Raw genomic sequence first — 23224 nt, 5'->3', positions numbered from 1 at the left:
GAATTTCTGTGCCAAATGTCACCAGCTGCGCCCGTTCCACCCCAGCCCCCGCCGCCACCTAGCTTAAGCAGTTCGCTAACGAACATTCAAAAAGATCAAATCTCCGTTCCAGTAAATCGAATACCCAACGATGAGTGTAGCTGGGCATTGGATTACCCGGAGTTGCAAAAGGGTTGCTTTCTCAGCCGTGTGTGTCAATATGCACAGCCCAAGAGATGCCAATTCTATGCCATACCAAGTTTTCTACAAGTTAGCGAGCTCTCTATGCTTAAAATATGTAAGTTAATAAATGTCTGCTTATAATTACAGGTAGGACCCACCTGTGGCCTAACAGCGCTAAGCATGTTGCTTAATGGACAGCCGACGGCAACGGAATTGCTTGCAGATGCCATTGCGCAAAAGTACACAATAAATGGCGAAATGTTTAGTGCGCAATATTTATATGAATTGACTCGGAAGCATTTAGACAGTGCTGACGCTTGCCTATTGCATGAAGGACTTTTGGATTGTGCCAGGATCGAAGAGCAGCTTATCGCTGGCGCTTGTTTATTGGTGCCGTATCCTTTTTCGAAAACTAATTCATTTTTTAGCTTTAAATCCAAAATGTATTTTGGGCAGCACTGGTGCCGCGTGTAGTGCTGCCAAGTATATACCAACTTTTGGTATTATTTAGTGCAACAAAGTGAACACAAGAAAACAAAATAAGTTTTCCCTTGAATTTAATAATCTGTTGTAAACTAAGAGTTTTTAAGTGTTCATCAAATGGCAACTGAAGAAGAACAGGTACGTAGACACCTAAACTAAATAATTAGCATACTAACATTCGTACTTGCAGCTCAGCCAGGTAATATTGCCGGTCAAAGAGCCGCTGGACCTAATTCGCCTCAGCCTGGACGAGAAGGTGTACGTAAAAATGCGCAACGAGCGGGAACTAAGAGGACGATTGCACGCCTTTGACCAGCACTTAAATATGGTTCTAGGCGATGCCGAGGAAACGGTAACCACCGTTGAAATCGATGAGGAAACCTACGAGGAGGTGTACAAGACCACAAAGCGCACCATACCCATGCTGTTCGTACGAGGAGACGGCGTCATATTGGTCTCGCCGCCCATGCGGGTGGGCTAGGTGTCGCCGGGAGTAAATGAACTGGTTGTTAAATAGGAACGCTGCATTTTTGCAAATTGTATTAGGATTGCTTCAAATAAAGTGCTACAAATTGTGTCTCATTAGTCGTCTTTGGTTGACCTTAAATCGAGGCATCATTTTAACTATTCAGTTACGATGCCGATGTCAATCATGCACCCTGCCTAAAGTCTGGTCATCGAGCCCATTGGGCGCTAATTGTGGGCTACCTCATTGATGACCAGGATAAGGTGAGCGAGCATATAAATATAGTAAATGTTCAGACTTAGCACGAACTTGCTCTTCTTGCAGTTTTTCGTGGTGGCACGCCATGGCAAGACTCGTAGCCTGGCGATATGGTCTTTGGTTTCGTTGAGCGAGAGCAATGCAAATCTTGTGGAATTCGCGCAGCCCAAGGGCCATGAAGGCTGCACGTTCCTGCTGCCGCCCGGCGGCATAGACGGTGCTCTTGGTCTCAAGGAACGCTCCATTCTCATCACTGCGCCGCCCCATCAATTGACCCAAGTGCGTTGATGCTGTAAGAGATCGGATGCCCAAAGAAAAACGGTTTTGGTTTGTCTTTAAATGTCATATATATATATATATGTATATTTAATAATACAATTATAAATTATACATCTTAGAATATTTGATTTTTAACTTCGCTCTCAATTGCAACGCGCCTGACATTCATCTTAAATCGGCAAAATGTTCGCACCCAATTGGTAGGTATATTGCTTGAAACGGATTCATTCCATATCTTTTCTATATAATGCATGCATGCATATATGTTCCTATACAATCTATGCATCGGCTGTTCTTCACACTATGAATTTTCAAAAATCACAACAATTAGAGTAGTACATATGTTAGAATATGCAGATTAGATAGGTATGCTTATTAAAGTATGTATATATATATATATATATATATTGTCTAAGTATATATTTAGTTGCACATACAGATGTCTGAATTTAGATAGTATATAGACGACGGGTTGGTTAAATATGCATTCACATTGGTAAGCAGTTGTAGTTATAGTATGCTGCATAACATATAGATACGATAGTTTTGTTTAGTTTGGTTTAGATAATGCCAGAGCATATATATATATATATGTATATATTACGCTGTTGCCATGGTGTGAGAGCAGAGTTGAGATCATGCGGCTCGATTTGGAGCCCTTCTGGCAATGCTCCTGACTCCAGCGTGGCACCTATTTACGAAAAAAGAGAACAACACGCTAACCGAAACCATTTGGCAAACCGTTTGTTAGCCAAACTAGATTTGAAAATTTGTTCTTGGTTATAAACTCTTGAAACGGCAACTACATTATTTAGTTTACTTGTACAGGATATTTGATACGCGTTAATTTGAACAATTGGTAAACGTTCGGCTTTTATAATTTCATTATGTATATTAACTATATAGCTATTACTTATTGGTAGAGTGTATATATATATATATGTGTGTGTGTGTATGTGTGGGTGTGTGTGTGATGCGTGTGGCTCGAAAATTTTGAGATAAATTCACAAATTTGCGTTTTGTAGACTTAAAAGAAAATTTACAAGCTAAAAGTAATTTATTAACTAAAAATTTACAAATATTAATTATAAAATAAATTAGCATTCTTCTTAGTTAATAAATTGAATTGCCGCGCATCTGTCCGGCTGACCCTGCTCTAACTGTATCTGTCTGCGTGTGCGAGTCTGCATGAGAATGGGGGCATTGGGTATATTGTTTGACTAGGTTAGTTCGGCACACGACATGGGCGTGCAGCCGATCAGCGCAATGGGAAAGTTCTTAACATGCGTTTGCCACTGCGACGACAACTGGAAGAATTTGACGCCAGTCCACTCGGTGCCATCGATGTAAACTGTGACGGTTAAAAGAAAGTAAAGGATTAGCATTGGTTCAGGATTTAGGATATCAATCGCGAGAAAACTTACCACGCAGTGGCACTGGATGCGACTGCTTGGGTGAGCATATTAAACGGGCAACACCTTCGACGCACTGCTCCTTTTCGAGATCACGCTCCTTGTCCTTCTTCTTGCCCAGGCGCATAACTGTTGATGCATATACGTTATAGTTATGGCTAATATAATTTAGTATCTCTTTGCAGCTTACTTTGCTTCTGCTTCTTCTCCTTGGTGGCGAAACTAACAGTCAGTCCATTGGACATATCACCCAGTTGCTGTGCATTCTGTGGCAGGCGCCACACCTGCAGATTCCTAAACGTACTCTTAATGCTATTCTTGCCGCCGCCGGAGTCGCTGCCGCGCGACATTCCGCCCTTTGAGTCCTTGGCATGCGACTCGCCGTGCCGCACCAGCGGCCAGTAGTCCACCTGCAGTTCCACGGCCTCGGCAGCAGCCAGTGCTCCACTGAACGTCTGCGATTGCAGGGACGAGGGTGTTACCAGCGCTTCATTTACGCCACGTTCGCGATGCGGCAGGCCCCCAGCTGGTGGCGTCAGCAGCGGTGGTGATGTGCGTCCCATACCCTGGCCAAGTTGTTGCTGCTGCTGTTGCTGCTGCGGCGGCGAGCCGGACACGCCACTGTGTAAACTGGACGAGCTCTGGTTGCCGCCAATAGGTATGGGCAAGCTGGAAGCATTTGCTGAACTGCCGCTGCCAGCGCTGCCGGTCATGTTGGATGCGGCGTTCTCCTCAAGATCCAGCGAGGCCTGCGTGTCCAGATAGCCAATGCGTACGTCCTGAACGGTAAAGTAAAGCAAATTAAAGACCAGGTAATATACTTTAAGCGGCTGTCCTTACGCTGACAAATGGCACAAAGATCTGGCGCGAGTCTTCGTCCTTATAGTTGACCATGGCCTCGGCAATGGGTATTTGCGTACAGGGCCCGGCCGCATGCAGATAGCGCTGTATGCGCTGCACCAGCTCCGCAATGTCCGACTTGGCCACAGCAGCCGCATCGGCCAGATTGGCCGTCAGCGCCGTGGCATTGACTGTGGTCACGGCGCTGACTGCCGCCGCGGTGGCTGCCGCACGTTCGCACAGCTGCGACCAGTTCTCGGAGCCGAACATCGCAGCATACGCCTGATCCATTTGACTGAGATGGCGGGCCACGCTGCCGTTGCTGCTGCCGCCGCCGATGGGCACCAGATAGAAGCGCAAATGATTCAGCCAGTCGGGCGGACGCACGCCCATCAGCTCCACGTAGTGTCGCAGCGTGGCGCCTTGCAGCCAGTCGCCGCCGATGAGCAGCACCTTCACCGTGTGCGGCGGCTTGGCGTTCGAATTGCAACTAGTTGGATAAAGGAATACGTTTAAGTGGATGCAAATGGAATGCTGATTCGGCAGGTGTACTCACTACTTTTGAATTTTGGCCATGAGGGCCTGCAGCACGGCCTTGACCTCGGCCGTGTTCTGTGGCACAAAGGCCGGCTTTAGGGAATTGGCAAACAGTGTAATGAGCTTGGCCAGCAGCGAGCCGCCGCCCAGCGCCTCGGGCGGACTTATGATGGTCAGCACCTCGGGTATAATGTTGTCGTCGCCCGCAAAGACGCGGCTCAACTGATCCAGCAGCAGCTTGCGCGGCTCCACATTTGTGGGCGACAAGCATGCCTCCAGAGCCGAACGCGGCTCGGCGCTCAGGCTGAGCGTGTGCTTCCGTTTGCCCGCCGCCGCATTGCTGTTATTACCAGCGCTTGCGCCGCCTGCGCTGCCCACGGCCGGCGTATTGCTGGAGGTGCGAAACAAGCGCGAACGCTTCTCGGTCTGGCCCTGAGCCTGAGCTGGGCTCACGCTGCACGTGTTGCCCGCGATGGAGCTGACCGGTGTCAGCTGTTGATACTGTTGCTGGCGCAGATAATCCTTGTCCCTGGGCGGACTATTCTGGGGATCGGAGTTTTGGCCATCGGTGTAGCCGGCGTTTCCCTCATTACCGGAACTATCATTACCAGCGCGATCTGTCAAAGGAATATATGATCACAAATGATTAAGTCAGGCGTATCCAAAAAAAAAAAAAAAGAAACCCAACAAGAGACGAGGTACACATTGCGTGACGGGGTACTAGAGGAATACTTAAGTTGGGTGTGGTGCACTAGAGTTCGAATTATTATAAAAAAGAAATGCTATTAAAATACATGCAGGCAGGCACAGACATCCCTACCCCCGCTCCTGCCCTGCTTCCAACAACTAATGAGCCTAATGGAGAGTTCATTCCAAGGTGCTACGGTGCGTATGTGAGACGACGTTATATTGGTAAATAAATAATAAATGCGCTGTTCGTAAATAGAGTTAAGACTTTTTACTACCCGTAGAAGCCCTACGCACGAATGTGCATGTGTGTATGTACATATGTGTGTGTGCTCTCATATGTACACACATATGCATGCATACGTCAAACACCTTTAGACTGTGTGTGTGTGTGTGTGTGTGTTTATTTATATTTGTGTAGCGTGCTCCACTTGAATTTTCTGAGCAATGTCGCAATTAATCTAAAGGGGGTCACGGCGCAACATGCAAAGAATAAGTTGAGGCGAAAGAAGCGGCATTGACGCAGTGAGTGGAGTTTTAAAGGGTGTTATTAATTGAAAAGAAAAATGTATTTAATTATGTACTGATTTCTTTTTAAGGATTGTTGGTTTATTAGCACTAAACGCGAACAAGCGTGACATGCATTGTCGACAATAAAAAGTTGGTTCACTTTGATTAATGATAGTATGCAATAAAAAAGTCAAAGCGTATTTAAATAGCAGTTTCTGTACATTCGACTGGCGCTAAATGAGTGTTTTGTGTGACGTCACAACATTAACAGCGCTGCTAACGCATGCAATAACAGAAGCCAATGTGCGGTCACACTACAAATGTTAGCGCTGCAATTGCAAGTGCAACGGTGTATTTGAGCTTGTGTGTGTGTGTGTGTAAGTTCATTTTCTGTGAGCGAGCGAGTATGTGTAAGGGCGTGCGTAATGGTGGGGCAGGCCAAGGCTTTTAATTTTCAAAATTAACATAACAACTAATAAATTATTAATGTGTTTTTGCTTGTTTGCGTAAGTACAGTGCACATTGGATACGATGATTTGAGATTTTAATTAATTTATCAATTCATCAGTTTATATATCAAACGTGCCCTGTACTCATTTATTGTCTGAGGGGTTGGGTATGTATATCTTTTAGCTGGTAGAGTTGGGGTTTTTGGGCTATTATTGGTGTACTAAAAAATTGTGGATAATAAGTGTTGGTTTTTGTTGGTTTTTTTTTTGTTGCTGCAATTTACACAGACCTGGTGTTGTAGCCGAATTGTTATTGTTTGTTAAATGAATGCATTTTTGGTTTTTGTTATATTCAATATTGTAAGATGAATTGGTCAATTGGTCGCTCTTATCCGATGATCGGCGCTCAGAGTTTCCTGCAAAAGAAATTTGTACAAGCCATGCAAAATGTTTCTGTTTTTCTTTGTATGTGTATTAAATATAAATAGAAATATAATTATAAATATAGGAAACGATTAAGCTTTCCAATCGAATACGTGTCAGGTTGTTAATTAAAAATACATATTATACAATAAAAAAAAAAAAAAAATAGTATAATCAAAATCAATCGTAATTGCAATTATGTAGCATTGCCTCCAGTTACGCTCCCTTCCACTTTAACATACACACATACACACATGTATGTATGTTTGAATGTGTGTGTATGTATAATAAAGGCCTGTCACAATTGGACAAATGGTCAATTAAATTAACTGTAACTGTAAGTGAATCTCTCACTGGTCCTGCTGCAATTTCTCTCCCTCTCTTTCTGTCTGTATGTGACCTTGCAATTGTGTGTGAGTGTGTATGTGTGTGAGTTCGTTTCTGTGTATGCGTGTGTATACACACACGTGCGAATTCGTATGAAACGCAGCCTTGACCGAAAACAGGCAAAAAAAAGATTCAAGAGAAGGGTATAAAAATAAAACAGACAAATAGTTGTACGGCGAATTGGACATGGCCAAAAAGTGTTGCCTGCTTTTGGGCGGAAACAATTTCATTTTAGTGCCCCAATGACAAACGGAAATAGGCGCCATTTTTGCCGGCCTCATATATGTTATGTATATAACCTCATAAAGCTACAAGAATATCATCAATTGGTAGCTTATAAAATGCCCTGGCCAGGAGCAGAACTTACCCGTTGCTCCGCCAATGCCGCTGCCCGGGGCGCCGCTGCCATTGCCCGCGAGACTGTCGTGCAGCATTATCCGCGAGTTGGTGAAGAACGGACGCAGCGATGGCTTCGGCGTCGAGCCAATCGATATGCTGTCCATGTCTGGACCGGAATCATCGCCCTCGCAGCAGGAGAGCGACTCCAGCTCCTGGAAGAGTGCATCCAAATCGCGTTCACCACGCAGCGCCGCGGTACCACTATGTGTCTCATCCTCCAGCTCCTCGCTGGCCTTGAAACGCTTCAACAGCGCGACAATTTTCTGCTTAAAGTTGCGCTGCTGCAGCGAAATTGTCTGAAAAAAGGAATTTGAATAATTTGTTCGAAATTAGTCAAACAATTAGGAAACATAATATAAACAATAGGGACCAAGTCGTAATTAGACATTGTATAATGAAGGGTGCTGGGCACTTTACATCTTTAAATCGAAATGTAAAGGGCTTGCCATTTTTTGTATCAATGTGACCTATACGCTCCACGGAGACATTATTCCGGGAGTATTATTGCACAGACAGACGATTGACCTTCACACAGGGACCTTCTAAAACAGAATAGCCGATCTTAGATGGCTTTCCCTATTAAATAAAATGCCTGCTTGACTGCCTTGGCCGCTATCGGGCTTTATTTGGCCGAGATATAGCTATTTAAAGTTTTCCCAAAAAAATCGAGTGGTTATGGAGTTATGTCGTTTTGAAGCGACATAGCTCCGCCGCTCTAAAAAAATCTTGGAGATATGACGTTTCAAAGCGACATAACTTCGTCGTCGATCTTGGCGGATTCTACGGACCACCCCGAGTAGCCCATCCCTTTTTGGCCGCTATCGGGCTTTGTTTGGCCGAGATATAGCCATTTAAAGTTTTCCCAAAAAAATCGAGTGGTTATGGAGTTATGTCGTTTTGAAGCGACATAGCTCCGCCGCTCTAAAAAAATCTTGGAGATATGACGTTTCAAAGCGACATAACTTCGCCGTCGATCTTGGCGGATTCTACGGACCTCCCCGAGTAGCCCCTCCCCTTTGGCCGCTATCGGGCTTTATTTGGCCGAGATATGGCCATTTAAAGTTTTCCCAAAAAAATCGAGTGGTTATGGAGTTATGTCGTTTTGAAGCGACATAGCTCCGCCGCTCTAAAAAAATCTTGGAGATATGACGTTTCAAAGCGACATAACTTCGCCGTCGATCTTGGCGGATTCTACGGACCTCCCCGAGTAGCCCCTCCCTTTTTGGCCGCTATCGGGCTTTATTTGGCCGAGATATAGCCATTTAAAGTTTTCCCAAACAAATCGAGTGGTTATGGAGTTATGTCGTTTTGAAGCGACATAGCTCCGCCGCTCTAAAAAAATCTTGGAGATATGACGTTTCAAAGCGACATAACTTCGCCGTCGATCTTGGCGGATTCTACGGACCTCCCCGAGTAGCCCCTCCCTTTTTGGCCGCTATCGGGCTTTATTTGGCCGAGATATAGCCATTTAAAGTTTTCCCAAAAAAATCGAGTGGTTGTGGACACGATATTCACGACATAATCTCGCCATGATCAACGGCGAAGTTATGTCGCTTTGAAACGTCATATCTCCGCCGCTCTAAAAAAATCTTGGCAGTTAATCAATTCAATAATCCAATGGTTACATACAAATTTTTGACAAAAACCGGATCGGGAATGATGTCAACCTTTTTTGATGATTTTTATTGAATATCTCGGCCAAAAAATGTCCGATTTTTAAATTTTATACCATTTTGCACTCGCAAAGACCAGTATATTCGATTGGCATTCAAAAAATTCAAATCTAAATTTTTAGAAAATTTGACGAAAAAGACAGTGGTTACATTATGGAATCCCAGTGTATGGGATTTATCAGCGTCTGATAAACTTAAAAAACAATTATAAAATAATTGTCAAGATAAGTTAAGGCTACAACAGATAATATTGTTTAGTTTAACAGGCTCTTGCTCTTTATTTATTTATAATGGGCTTCCCTAACTAGTTTTTGCAGTCGTAATATAACCCTAAATGCCTTGGGTACAGGCCATTAAAAATTATAAATCTGAAGCTCTTATGGGGGACATTAAATAAAATCTCAAGGAACTTTTTGAGGTGATAAAATGTATGGATGCAGCTGCGATGCTTCAATAAAAAGAGCATTTTAATTGCGTCGCTGTCGTGTCTTCCTGTCCGACTGTCCGTCTGTCGCCTTGTCATTAAGCGACTTTTTATCTACGACAGACATTTAAATGATCCTGGCAATAAAAGCCAACACATTAATAAGCAGCAGCAGCAACAATAATAATCATTATAGCAACAGCAATGAAAACAAAAGCCGCAGGCTAATATTACACCTGTGCACCTGACAGTCAGGCGACCAAAGGGGGCGTAACACTCGAACATGCCACACTGTGTCAGCAACTGGTTGCTAGCTGGAAGGGGGGGGAGGTACGGCTGATGCCCTCCTTGTAGACTTGTCGGCCTGTCTGTTCATTCGTTCCGCTGCAGCTTATAATTGGCTGCGCTCTTTTGTTGTTATTTAAATATTTATCAGAGTTCTTAAGTTCTTAAGAAAATTGTCCCTGCATATGCCGAGTGGCTGGCAACTTGTTCCCTCGTTCCCTCTGGCTCTGCTCCAGAATAAGCACAAAGAAATATGAAATTGATTTTCTAATTATATCTAAGCCAGCGCAAACATGTCTGTGATTTTGACATGCGTCACAAATCCCTTTTAAGCCATAGCTAAAAATATGCACAACGCGAAGAAGACTATTCTGATTATTTCAGGTATATTCTGAGACTATGTGCTTCATAGAGTTAATCTCTAAGCTTTAAAGAGATACAAACAATAAAATGTGTACACAAATAGTCGTAAAAAAGATAGTTTCAATGTAAATACACATAGCTCAACAAATTGATAACAATTAAGTATAAGTATTTTTGATGTGCAATTTAAATTTAGTTTAATTTTTTGACAGATTGTTCCTATGGGGTCTATAAGATAGACATAGCCTCAACTTGCCAAGTATGGGTTATAAAACAGAAAAACATAAAATTTGTAATTCAACAAAAATCTGAACTCAAAGTTCAACTCCGAGGTAGTGAAGTAGCGATATCAGCGAAGCAACTCAGACTATTACAGATATATGTCAATTCTTAATAAGATAGATATAAGCACGACGAATATTTAATACTCTTGTGGAAATATCCCTTTTGCAGATACCATATGTGAAAATAGTGCAGCTGAAAATTTATGAGCTTGTTCTATGAAAACAGAATATTTTCTTATATAAGATCCTATTACTCCGCCGATCTTTCCTATGACAGCTATATGATATAGTGCAACAGATTCATGACAACACTTTTCAAACTAAGATTAGTTCGTATTGAAATAGACAGACTGACAGACGGCCATGTCTATATAGACTCGGTAACTGATCAAGAATTTATATACGATGTTGGACAGATATTTCAAATATCGTTCAAACACGTTCATAGACATATATACCCCTTAATTAGGTATGTTATAGGGTAAAGGCTAGTCGGGCATTTGTTTGGAGCCTGTTTTGACTTGGCGCCTATTCCTTGACATTTATGCAATTCAATTCTCATGCAGTCAATCAATCAGTCAGCTATTTATTCACTCGACGTGTCTGCACTTGCAGCTATTTCTGGTTAATGTTGTTCGAGGACGCAGGCGAGCGTACAAATTCATTGCATACGTCAAGGCGTATGAGAAATAAATGCGTAACATGAGGGGATATATGTGAATATATAATCAAGTACCGTGTATTGCCGGGCCTTGTCCATGGCACAGTTTGTGCTACAAACTGTGCAAAATTACAATCTGCCCATATTGAATTCCACTTCTATTTCAAAATGTGTTCTAAGTCAGCGTTTTCCGCCCATTTTTGGCTTGTCGTAAGAATCTAGCAGCCGAAAAATATACTTTTAAGTTTTGAACCGCATTAAAGAGCGCTGCATTTTTCGAAATTTAATCAAATAATACAAACAAAAGTCTGTGAAACCAAAGATAAGCAAGAAATTTGCAAATTTTCGGCCAAATTTCCACGCATACAGGTGGAATTTCCAAAATCGCTGTAACGTATTCATTAAGCTTAAACTTGGGCAAATATCCGAAGATGCAAAAAGTATGAAACACTTCTCAAAAGATTTTTTGCATAAACATCTTTGAACATGAGTTTGAGGCCAATCAGATGGTAAACGAAAAAGTTTCACACAAACGTTTTCCGCGTATTTTCCATACTTGCAAGTGGAACTTGCAAACACTCCGCCTTAGCGCACAGTCTAAATTTTAGCTTGATCAATCAGTCAGTCGCCAGTTTTATATATAGAAATTAGAGAAGCGCTTCAAACCAAAAGCTAAAAGCCAAACAATGTTGGAAAACTGCTTATCGCAAAAAACCAGACAAAATTTGATGAAAAATTCAAAAATGTTTGCGTTTCGCGCCGTGTCGCGTCGGACTTTTTAATAAATTGTCTGTGTTTTTAGGCGCATATTTGTTGTTTGTTTCTCGTGTCGGGCCGCGCCCGTCTCTAGACCTGATGGATTCAGACCAGAGCCGAAGGCGACATCAACAGCACCAGGCTAGGGTGGATGAGTGGGGTCTCAAGGGTAGCATACAATACAAGTTTAAACCGCTTCTGTTTCTGCAGGTTCGCACTGCACGACACCGTTTGGCCTTAATAAATACATGTGTGTGCGAATGCTCAAGGCCAGAAACAACAATTGTCAACAAGCTCGATGGCAAATTCTTAGCCATGCAATAGTTTTAACTAAATATATACATACTAGACGGCATATGCAATGTTTTAGCCAAACACAAATACAAAAGTGGAATTTGGGCAAGTGAATGCCGAATGAAAATGCTTTTGGCTTTACGGAAATAGTTGCAGGCAGTGGCCCGATTATTGCGTCACCAAATTAAAATTTCGAAAAGCACATAGAGACAACAATGGCTGCAAACCAAACAAAATAACAATATGCATACCTCTATACAATATATACATTTATGTGTACGTATGTATGTATGTACGTGTGTATGTATGTATGCTGTGGCATTAATATAGAGCAGGGGTACGGCTGGCAGCTTGTCACAGCCCAAAGCCTTTGATAATTGCAGCCGTGCGAAATGAGCGATCATAACAAAAATGTTGTGCACCAAAAGAAAACTTTGGGCAACACTTAAAAAACATGAATCTAGTTACATTAAAAAAGAGGCTGAAAGCTAAAAACAAAAGGAGATGGGAGGGAAAAACGGCATGCTAAGCTAATTTAAAAAAAAAAACTTAATTTTAGAAAAAAAAAAATTAAATGTTAAGTATTTTATTATATTTTATTTTTTTTTATGGTTTTGGAGACTTTTCCATATTTTAGAATATTTGTTGGCTATTGTATTTTTTTTTTAAGTATTTCCCCAATAAGGAAAGTTGTCAAAATACCAAAAAAAAATTTAAAAAATATTTTATGTATATTGTAACAAATATTTGACTAATAAATATATGTTTTTTCTTATTTAAAATTAACTATTCCAAACTCTTGAAGTCTTCTATTATGCGAATTATTGTATTATTATTATATTATGAGAATTCATATTTGAAATTAATTTATCTTGTCAAAACACACGTTTTAAGACATTTTTGAATATAGTTAAGCGTGATTTAAATTGATCTTGCCTTGTGAATTTCAAGAATTTGTTACTTAAAGTTTCTTTTATGTGCAACACTTGCAGGATATGAAGCTCCTTTTTTTCATCTAATTTAAATTATATCAGATTTAAAGTAATTTCCATAAACTATTTAATTCCTGCACATTTTGTTGCCAAGTGAATTGTTTTCAATTTTTGAGTCACTTGCGTTTAGATAACTAAAAATGATATTTGTATGATAAAAAAAACAGTAAAATAATTTAAATTGGAAGCACGCCTTAGAGAGAGTGAGAGAGGGGGGGCGGACGCCCTTGACTGTGGCCATGTCAAACGGGCAAAACAATTATTTTAAATAAGTAGCTGCTCAAATTGGGAACACCTGCTGGGGGTTACACGATATAAGCATGACAGATGTACATATATATAAATATATATATATGTATAGGGTATGTAAAACTAGATAACTGTTGTGGCTAGTTATGTTTGGCTGTGACTCACCCGACTGAACTTGGCACGGGATGAGCTCTTGTCCTTCATTTCGAACTCGCTGTCACTGTCCACCGGATGATGCTGGTGCGGATGATGACCCACTATTGCGATATCCGCAATGCCCGATCTTTGCAGCTTGTTGCGATACTTGCGCATATCATGCTTGGCCGGATTATAGTCACGCTTCTGATCGTAGCCCGTGATGGCCAGCTCGTTGGATTCGTCGTTGAATTCGCCGGAACTGAATTCAGCCTCCTCGTCCTCGTCCGAGTATTCAGCAACGCGATCTGTTTGGATACAAAAGCAAATATACCCAAAGATATAGTAGATTTTCGCAATGATGCTGTCACGTATACACAAATACACACATATCTTACGCACATATACGTAGGTCTCTATGTATGCGTGCGGGATCGCCTCTAACTCTTTGGCAATTGTATTTAACCGTTTGTCAAACGTGACGTCGCACGGCCGGCAGCTTCTTTTTGCGTTGTTGTTTTGGAGCCCGCTTTTGGAGTCTGCTTTATAATTTATTTGTATATTATTTAACTTGAACGCGTACTGCGTACTTGGTCGCAAAGAGCAGAAAAGTAAAAAGGGAAAATAAACACACGCGCGCGTTGCTTTTGTTTTGCCACCGCTGACTACGTAAATAAATTAATCACAAGATATCAGCGTTGAGTTATCGGCCCATCCCTTTTGCCTCGATTCAACAGTCCGTTTTGTTCACTGTGCGCTTTCCTGCACGCTCGCCAGCCAAATGAATGCGCTGTGCTGACGCTTCGCACGTTTTGTTGCGACGCCGGCAGCGCTAGCAGCAGCAGCAGCGGCAGCAGCAGCAGCAGCAGCAGCACCGTTAACTGAAAAGAGCGCGCCACTTTCTCACCTAAGCACTCGCCGAGCAGCAACATGTACAATGAGCGGGCAATGAGAGATAGATGGTCGATTAGCTGACCGCGCAATGGGGGAAATTGTTTAAAATCATTGCGAGAAATTGTCGAGCAATGCCGGGCAAAAGACTAAGTACACACGAGAGCTTATCAAAAATTTATTGGCTTAGCGAAGATATTTAACATCAATTTCATATTTAGGTACCCTGTTATTTACTCATTTCTACATTGAAATATATCCTTTTCAGAGATTATCATCAATAATATTGAAACGTTATTTGTTCATGTAATGGATATATATTTACAAAAGACCTATCATATAAATCATTTCTTTATCTATCTGATACTATACTGTCAGTGTGAATTTGAATTCCAATAACCCGCAAGTCAAACAATTTGGAATAATATACATAAATATCAATCTTCCAATATCTTTTCGTTTTTGAACTGTATTACTTATATATGTATCTTGTACTAACAAATTCCATATTGGATGTTTTTAAAAGAAATACAATAGAACTTTGAATTTGAACCATTTTAAATTTAATACTTGTCTGTTGAACATCAAATGCATGTAGAAATATTTAATTGAATTTTAAAATTTGTTTTTCATAATTTTTGTTATGATTTCATCATTCGTTTTCTTAGTACTGTAATAACTGCCCTCGAACATGTATGAACAATACGTACAGAAAAGCTTACCGGCCGTGCGGGGGGGCATGGCAAACGGTTATTAAAGTTATTTTTACGCATCGATTCGGTTAATTGACGAAATAGTCATTGATAAACACACATACATGTATACACACATATATGGATACGTATCTATATGTATCTAACATGTACCGCTGTTATTTCAACTTAAAAGCACTTGACGCTGCACTCTCTTTGTGCCCGCTCACTCCCTCTCTCTCACCTCTCTCTACGCTTCTCTGATGTGGGGGCTTTTAAGCTTGGGCTTGAGTGTGTGGGATTAAGTGCACGAAAGAAAAAGTCTGATTACATTTCTGCTGTTGTCATCGTCGCGTCGTCGTCAGCCTATTGCTTGTTATTTTGTCTGCATGTAATTCGTTGATCGGTTCGTTTGTTTGGTCTGCTTGTTCGTCTGTCCGTTTGTTTTCTGTTTAATTATTAAGTTGCATGTTTTGCTGCCGTTATCAATCGCACACTATTCGATTCCGAGCCTTTACCGGCCGGCAACGGCAGCAGCCCATCGCGTGCCCAAGCAACAAGCGTGTAAAGCGAAAAAGCGGACAAAACTTTGAGGCCCTAAATAATGTAGCGTATACGAGTGTGAGTGTGTGTGTGTGTGTGCGTTTTGTTTTTGTTTGCGCGTGGATAAGTGTTACTTTTAACAGCATTAAGTAAACAGTTAACTGATTAGAAAACCAGTTGATTAGAAAACAAGCATCTCGCGCATATGCAGGCCTCGACCAGGAACGTCGCGCCCTGACTGACTGTTATACTCCAGACTGTTATACTCCTTGGCTGCTGAGCAGACTTGGGGTATATTCTTATCTCCAGCGAGTGAACAACAACAATCACCACGGCAGCCAGGTGAAGTAGAGCAGCAGCTGCGATTTGGGTCCGCATCTGCAGACAGCAGCAGCAGCAACAACAACACCAGCAACTGCATTGTAATTATTTTGTTTATATCTGCAATGGCCTTTGTCATTATATCGTAATGACAAGATAATGCCCCTTTGTATCTCGCTCGGCTCATCTTTTGCGCTCTTTCAACTAAATATATATATATGCATATTGAAGTGTATCTTGTAAATTGGAGCGTCAACCAAGACAATACCTATGCGGTAAGCCGAAGATTGTATACCCTGTAGAATGCTTCTAAACCCAAGCTTTCCCAACGATTTCATCTTTCAGGCGAAATACTTTCCCCAAATAAGCTACTTCCTGCCGGATGAAGATACCAAAGCAACAAAAATGCGCTATCAAAAACGATATTAATTATCTACAAAAGTATTCCTATACACAAAATGACTATGTGTTTATTCGAAGACTAATGCGCTATATACTGCACGCCGATTCCCATCTGCATTGGTCTACATTATGCATATTAATAAAATTTCCATGAAAACGTAAAAATTCCACCTCAACTTGTTGTAGGTGCGTGAATTCCGCGAACTGCGGTTCATATGAATGCAAACAAACTGAAAATGGCAGACAAAGTGTTTCGCCGGGCCGGCGAGGAGTGGCTGGCTATCATTAGCGGCCAAAATGTAGAGGACGAGTCATGGGAAAAATTACCCCAACCCCCCACGAAGATACCCCTCTCTCATGAGATGCCACACTTATGGACGCCCACGCGCTCAACGCGGCGTATACGTAATGTAAAGCGTATTGAAACGCGACGAACGACATTGATTTAATGTTTATATATATAGCTGATATATATATATACATAGCTGATATATATATATATATATATGGGTGTATATAGCTGATGCTGTTGTTGTTCTTGTGGCTGGACGTGCCATGGCTGCGGCGGTGGCTGACAACCAAGAGATAAACAACACCGAAAAAAGACGCCAGAGCGCCGGTATCAGGAGTATGCGACTAGTAGATACCCTGTCTTAATGTTAAGGTGGCCAACTTCATTCTATATAGACATATATTCCAGCACCTCACCTTGGGAATTTCATAAGTTTATTCTTGAAGGTCGCAAATGCCTTCTGCCTGTTACATACACATTTGCACAAATGCAAAACATTCGTTTTTACATCAAATTGTGCAGGGTATTCAAAAAAAAAAAAGTGCCACACAGCAAAAAGTACTACATTACTTTGACCTTGGCCAAAGCGGCAGCAGCGGCGGCAGCGGAGGTTGCCATTAGATGACAGCCGACACAACAGCGAGTGGCATGTCAGGGGGAGTGGAGCAGTGCGACAGGGGGGCAGTGGGTAGAGACAGAGGATGGGGGGGGGGGGGGGGGGGGTAGCAGCTGTGAACAATGATGCGCCCTAGCAACGCTCGACATAATTTACGCATTTTGCCATTAAACACTCAACGATAAATATGTATATGTAGCTCACAGGCGGGGTCCGGGCCCAATCCCAGTCCGAAGAGAAGGGGGGCGACGGCGGCCTCATCCGGCCACCTGCCTGACTGTCATATTCGTGCTCAGCCTCTTCCCTGCTCTCGTTTTTTTTACATTTTCCTTTATTTCTGCTTATCTCTGGCGCACAAGGACAAATGACTTAATTCCTGTCAGCAGCAGCAGCAGCAGCTACAAATGACAATGTTCGGGCAATCCTACGGCGGCATACTGAAGGATGCTTTCTTTCCATTTATCTTGGCAGCGCTTACACAATTATTTATACCTTTTAAATAAGCACACCTGATTGCTTCTCTTATAGCTTGTCGCTGCGGTATAATTGTTGCCCAGTTCAATAAAATGTTTAACTGATAACACAAATTATTTTTAGCATTTAGCATTTTTTTTGGTCCTATTTCTGAATACTATTTGTATATATATATTTCATAGCTTATTTCTCGGATTTTTGGCATCCCATTCGAAATTAGATGAAAACATATAATAAACAATTTGCAACGTAAGCGTATAAAATTTGAATTTAAGTACTGTTATTTTCATTATTTAACTTTTCATATAGCTGTTTGTCCTGGGAAAACCCGTAATAATTTTCGCTAAATAACTGTATTGTATATATTCAAAATTAATATTTTCTTTAGCAAGCTGATGGGTTTCACAGGCTTTGGGCTTTCAGGCAACAGGCACAAAAGCCCATTGAGATTAATGGAAAATTCGTGGAATATGAAAACTAGCCTGACAAATTGTCTACAAGGGATGCTTTTCCTTGCTGCTGGATCGGAATCTTGATTCCAGTTGTGGCTGCCCGTGCAATTGCCTTCGACCGTTCTTGGCTCAATTGACGACCGCCGCACTTTGTTGGCCGCACAGAAAAGGTAAAGGAAAAAATCAATAGACAAAATGAGCTGGAGGTTAAAAAGGTTTTTTTTTTTTGCTCGCCCCATGCCGTGCGACCGAAATTAATTTTGCAAATTAGAAAGCGGGCCCCAGAAGTAATTCAACAGCTGTCGCTGAAAACTACTCGACAGCCAAACCGCCCGTCCGCCCGCCCGGCGCGGCTGATCCCTAAGCGCTGGGCAGTCCCAATTGGCAATAATTTTGGGCCAGCTGCCAAGTGGCGAGCGATAAGTTTTGACCCTCAACCGGCGACATCGAACACTGTGTAACAACAAATGCGGTTGCAAGGACGTTGCTGCTGCAACACGTCCCCAAAGTGCGCCACAATGCATACCTTGGCCACTTTCCGCCCGGAGCTCAACAATTTGACCGTATGTTGCAAGTTGCTGCTGTGAGATGCCGCCGCAGGCTCTAAATGAGGAATTTTCCTTTGCTGCGCTATTTTCATAATTGGATTTTCGCAAAATTCTTCTGTTTTGCGGTTAGAATGCTTGCGGCTTGCGAATGCGATTGGTTTGTCTGCTTTGAGCACGAAAATAGAACATTTTGGGCAGCTGCCGCAGATGAAATACTCTTGCTGAAATGTGGCAAACATCTAGAAACAGCTACAAGTCATTTTCAGTACTGCATTTTGATTTATGATGCCACCAGCAAATGAAATTATAAAAAATAATGAAGTTATAAAGTAAGCGGGTTTTTAAAAGTCTGACTAATTATACTACAATTAATAATACTAATCAAAAATATAGCGAATTTCTGGTCGGAGTTGCCGCTGTCGCACAGTTCGCGACAAAATTATATTACCGCCAGCAAGTGTATGGAAAGTATTTTTAATGAAACACACTCATAAGACAAATTCTGGGACGCGTCTGCTGCTGTTGCCATGCGATGGAGATGGCTGCTGTAACCCAGATAAGCACATGGCGAAATCTTGGATAGATTGCGTTTACAAAAGGAGCAAATGGTAAGTAGAATACAAAAAAAAAAATAGAATATACATAAATATATTTGAAGTATGCGGCGCGTAAGGCTGACGTCATGAATCGCTCGTCGCGTCTCACAAGCAATTACCATAAACATAAACTCAAATTGGGATCATCTTCAATAGATATAGATATATATGTATATAGATATATATATATATATATATATATAAGTATAACAACAGCAGAACAGAGAAAGAGAGAGAAACAGAGAGATCCAGCTCACAGGGCCTGCTTCCCCTTCGTCGCCCCCGCTCATATTGATGATCATGCGTGCTTTATGGATTTGGCAATTAGTTGCTTGGCTGCGTAGATGGACAGCATGGAGTGGACCGCATGGATAATTGTAGGGATTTGCCGATGGTGACTCACCTGCCAGCAGCACGCTGTTGTTATTCTTATTGTCATGGTCAACTGGAATGGAGGAGACGCGCTCGGCGCGCAGGCAGGCAACCACAGTGCCGGGTCTGCCGTTCTTGCCGGATGCACTCAGCTCAATGATCATGTCCATCGATTTCTGTAGCACCGCATCCATGCGTATTATGCCCTCGGCCAGCGTCTTGTAGCCCAGAATCGTGCGCGATTTGTATTTTTTGCGGCGCTGCAGCAAAATCACCAGTCTGCAATCAGTGGGAAAGAGACATGAAGTGCGTGTTGGATTGGTTAAATGCGTTAACTCACCTATTGCCGTCTCTCTTGATAAAGTGCGGATACTGTAGACTGAAGTGCAAGTCCAGCTCCGTCTCGGTCAGTGGCAGCGCTCCGGTACCAATGCCCGCATTGCCCACATTGCCCGGCGTGCCAATCAGGCCGGAGCCACCGATCACATTGGCCAGCGGCGAGTTGCCTTGCATGGAGCTCTCCCGGCTGGATGCCATAGATGTCAGAGCGGTGCCATTGATGGGTATCTCGTGGCTGCGCAGTGTTCGCTTTGAGCTCTGCATTTTGACCGCCAGCGAAAGCGAAGTCGTGTCTCCGGGCAGCGGGGTCAGGATGGAGAGACGCGTTATTGTCAACGAGCAGAGTCTGCAAATATATAATAAGAAATTGTTTATTAGAAGTTAACTTCGACGGCTTTCTTCATAATTTTCAGGCTTCGAGTGGAAGAAAATTAAGTGCTTTTATTATTAAAATTTAGATTTAAATGAAATCGGACTTATACACGCAGCTAAAAGCCATTTAACAAGAATAAACTGAGAAATATATTAGGAGTTTTGTCTAAGCTCCATTTAATTAAATATGCAGCTTATCTTTTAATTCATCATAGCTTCTAAGCTCATTGCTTTATATTAATTATATTTTATTATATTTTTGATTAGTATAATTATATTTTTTACAGAAATTGTGGCACAACAAAGACAAAAAAATAAACACATCATTGTGTTGTATGGCATAAAAAGTTGGTTACATCAAACTGAAAACTTCAGCTGAATTCATAGGAATTCATATTTGTTTAGGCTGTAATGTATTTGTATTGAGTTCTGTAATTAAATGTATTTGGGCCTGCAAACGACTTCGCATTCCATTTAATGCGTAACTTGAGCGTTTTCCAATTTCCCGGCAAAATATTTGTGCTGAGCACAAACTCATTAGTGGGAATTGCGAGAGAATATTACAAATTGTTTTCCAGCTTTGCGTGGGCTAAATATTTAGCTCGATGTATATTTAACTAAACATGAAATTAGTGTAATGTAAAGCATGTAGAGTGCACGTTTAATCTACTTTAGAATCAAGCTTGTTTTTCTATTTTTTAATATGCCGCTGTAATCCGATTCCTATTACTTTGTTGCTGCCTTTAATAAACAACAAATTAGGTGTCAATCTGGAGACAGCTGTTCGCAAGGAATTCAATTCAATTCAAGGAAAATTAATTACAAAGTGAAATTCAACGAAGTTGCAATTAAAACATTTTTACAGCGTATAAAAACAAATACAAAATAATTAATTTTATGCCAAGATTATCATTTGCATAACAATTAAAAAACGTAAATTTATAAAGACGAAAGCTCGGAGCATGCCTGACTTGGAGATACACTGTAAACAGGTTTTGTGCGCCCAACAATAGAAGAAAAATATTTTCATTTTTTTTTATTTTAGCAATAAAAATTTCTACTTTAGGCTACAGGGTATACAAAAGAAGTTAAATGCAACGTATAAAGTCCACATAAAACACTCAACGCAATTGCTCATAAAAATATGACGAAAGGAAATGAAATTTCATAAGCTAAAAAAAGAAAAGAAAAAAAGAAAAGAAAAAAAATATATCTGAATAACTTAAAAACGGAGCCAAAGACAAGAGCAGGAAAATGTTTTTTTGAGGATGTTAGCGAAGATGTATCTGGTCAGCACTTTTTGACCGAACGTTAATATCTTTCAGATACATATATAAAAATAAATTATTTCCTGATTAATTATGCCTCGCAATGCAATGCAGCACAAAGAAAATGAGATAGTGCGATATACAAAGAGCTTAAAGATTGCGCACTTTGTGCTTTTGTGTTGTGTGTTTTGCTGCAAACGAGAGAGTTCACATGGGGGCAGCACTCGTCATTTGGGTCAGGCAATCGTCATAATACACATTTCCGGCTGGAAATGCAAATGGAGAGCGTAGCCAAGCTGGGCTCAGATAAACAGATGAATTGTTGCTGTCCATTGTTTTTTTTTCGTGTAGTGCTATGGCAATTGTATTCTTTCTAAGCGCCTTTATGAAAGCGCTTGGCCTGGAATGCCGTTTGGGGCCAAGTTCGGAGTCGTCACACAATAAACTAATTAATTAATAATTCAAGCAGTCACCTCTCTCCGCTTACTCTATTCAAATTCAATCTAGACGCGTCAGCTGCACATCTATATACATAGCCATATGGCTAGTCGGTCAGTTCCAGCCGTATAGGGTGCGCCTTTCAAGGCTGAATGCGATTCGCGCATATCTAACCATTTTTTCACACTACCATAAAGTACGGCACGTGTTCATCAACATCGAGTTTATAGCCAAAAGAACTATATTAACCTATATATTTTATAATAACATTATCTGGCTTCTTCGGTTCTAAACGATATTCTTCAGACTCGAGCGGACCTTTCTATTTGACGGGTATATCGATGGCTTCACTTTACCTTTTCAGCCTTATTATTATACCTTTACTTATTATTTATAACGCCTGAAGGCGGCATCTTTAACCCCATCTCATTCTATCTCATTCTAGAGCAGCATCATAAATTTAATTTATTGTATTTACCCAGAAATCGCTTAGGAAAAATGCAATTTAACTTACGCACATCGCATACAGAAAAACTCAGAAAGTTATTAAGCAAAGTGAAAAGGATTACGTTAAATGCTCAAGGATAATAAAAAAATGTTAATGCAGTGCTTGTGCAATTCATAATTAATGCATTTAAATGCTGATTCAGTACATCTAAAATTCCAAATTAATTTTTAATGAGAATTTTAATGATATTCATTTCTTGGTAAGCATATTTAATATGCTCGAATGCCACGCAGATAAAGTTCAAAATGAAAATCTGTCTCCGTAAAGGACAAAGCCATTCCAAATGAAAAGTTTAAATGTATTTTTCAACTGAACTCGCTTATAATACGAATGAATAATTACTAAGATTTATATAGAAATGTATATAGTATATATACTATATCGCAAAGATTGATCAATATTCCCAAAGCGCTTTTTATTGTTTGATTTACATATTTAACTTTTAGTTTTACTTTCCATTGGTTAACTTATCAAAAATTGCCAAATGAGATAGACTAATATATTGTAGTTTTTATATCGTTGCCTAATTGTTCAATTTGTTAAACTGCGAAAGTTCATGATTTCGTGAGAGACTATTTTTTGCATGCACTTGACGGCATTTTGGTTTGCATGTTGGCCTATAAAAACAACTTTTCGTTTTGTTGTATTCTCTTTTTTGATTGCGTTTATTTTTGGAAACACACACACGCAAA

General features: G+C 41.0%; 3 protein-coding genes across 6 annotated transcripts in view; 2 read left to right on the top strand and 1 right to left on the bottom strand.

The window, feature by feature from the left end:
• Positions 1-15: 15 nt before the first annotated feature.
• Positions 16-2734, top strand: LOC6631188 (actin maturation protease). Its single transcript, XM_002054797.4, has 4 exons — positions 16-249; positions 310-557; positions 1278-1374; positions 1436-2734. The coding sequence occupies exons 1-4, from the start codon at positions 16-18 to the stop codon at positions 1655-1657; spliced, it is 801 nt and encodes a 266-aa protein (XP_002054833.1). The 3' UTR covers positions 1658-2734.
• LSm3 (U6 snRNA-associated Sm-like protein LSm3) lies at positions 623-1227 on the top strand. Its single transcript, XM_015172331.3, has 2 exons — positions 623-783; positions 836-1227. The coding sequence occupies exons 1-2, from the start codon at positions 763-765 to the stop codon at positions 1124-1126; spliced, it is 312 nt and encodes a 103-aa protein (XP_015027817.1). The 5' UTR covers positions 623-762; the 3' UTR covers positions 1127-1227.
• Positions 2687-23224, bottom strand: part of KrT95D (phosphofurin acidic cluster sorting protein KrT95D) — a 41265-nt gene continuing 20727 nt past the window's right edge. Inside the window, exons 3-12 of one of the 4 annotated variants that reach the window (XM_015171350.3) lie at positions 19948-20292; positions 19639-19886; positions 13439-13716; positions 7261-7588; positions 6374-6499; positions 4457-5054; positions 3901-4390; positions 3251-3839; positions 3073-3189; positions 2687-2999 (exon numbers count right to left, since the gene is read on the bottom strand). In XM_015171350.3, the coding sequence (XP_015026836.1) occupies positions 2869-2999; positions 3073-3189; positions 3251-3839; positions 3901-4390; positions 4457-5054; positions 6374-6499; positions 7261-7588; positions 13439-13716; positions 19639-19886; positions 19948-20292 (3250 nt within the window). In that variant the 3' untranslated portion in view covers positions 2687-2868. Of the gene's footprint in view, positions 3000-3072; positions 3190-3250; positions 3840-3900; positions 4391-4456; positions 5055-6373; positions 6500-7260; positions 7589-13438; positions 13717-13797; positions 14181-19638; positions 19887-19947; positions 20293-23224 lie in introns of those variants that run through there. The other 3 variants (XM_032438980.2, XM_032438981.2, XM_015171351.3) reach the window with 3 other exon arrangements.

Source organism: Drosophila virilis, chromosome 2 (genome assembly GCF_030788295.1).
Source record: "Drosophila virilis strain 15010-1051.87 chromosome 2, Dvir_AGI_RSII-ME, whole genome shotgun sequence".
Taxonomy (NCBI): Eukaryota; Metazoa; Arthropoda; class Insecta; order Diptera; family Drosophilidae; genus Drosophila; species Drosophila virilis.
Note: the sequence above shows the minus strand (reverse complement) of the source record. Positions and strands in the feature narration are given on the sequence as shown.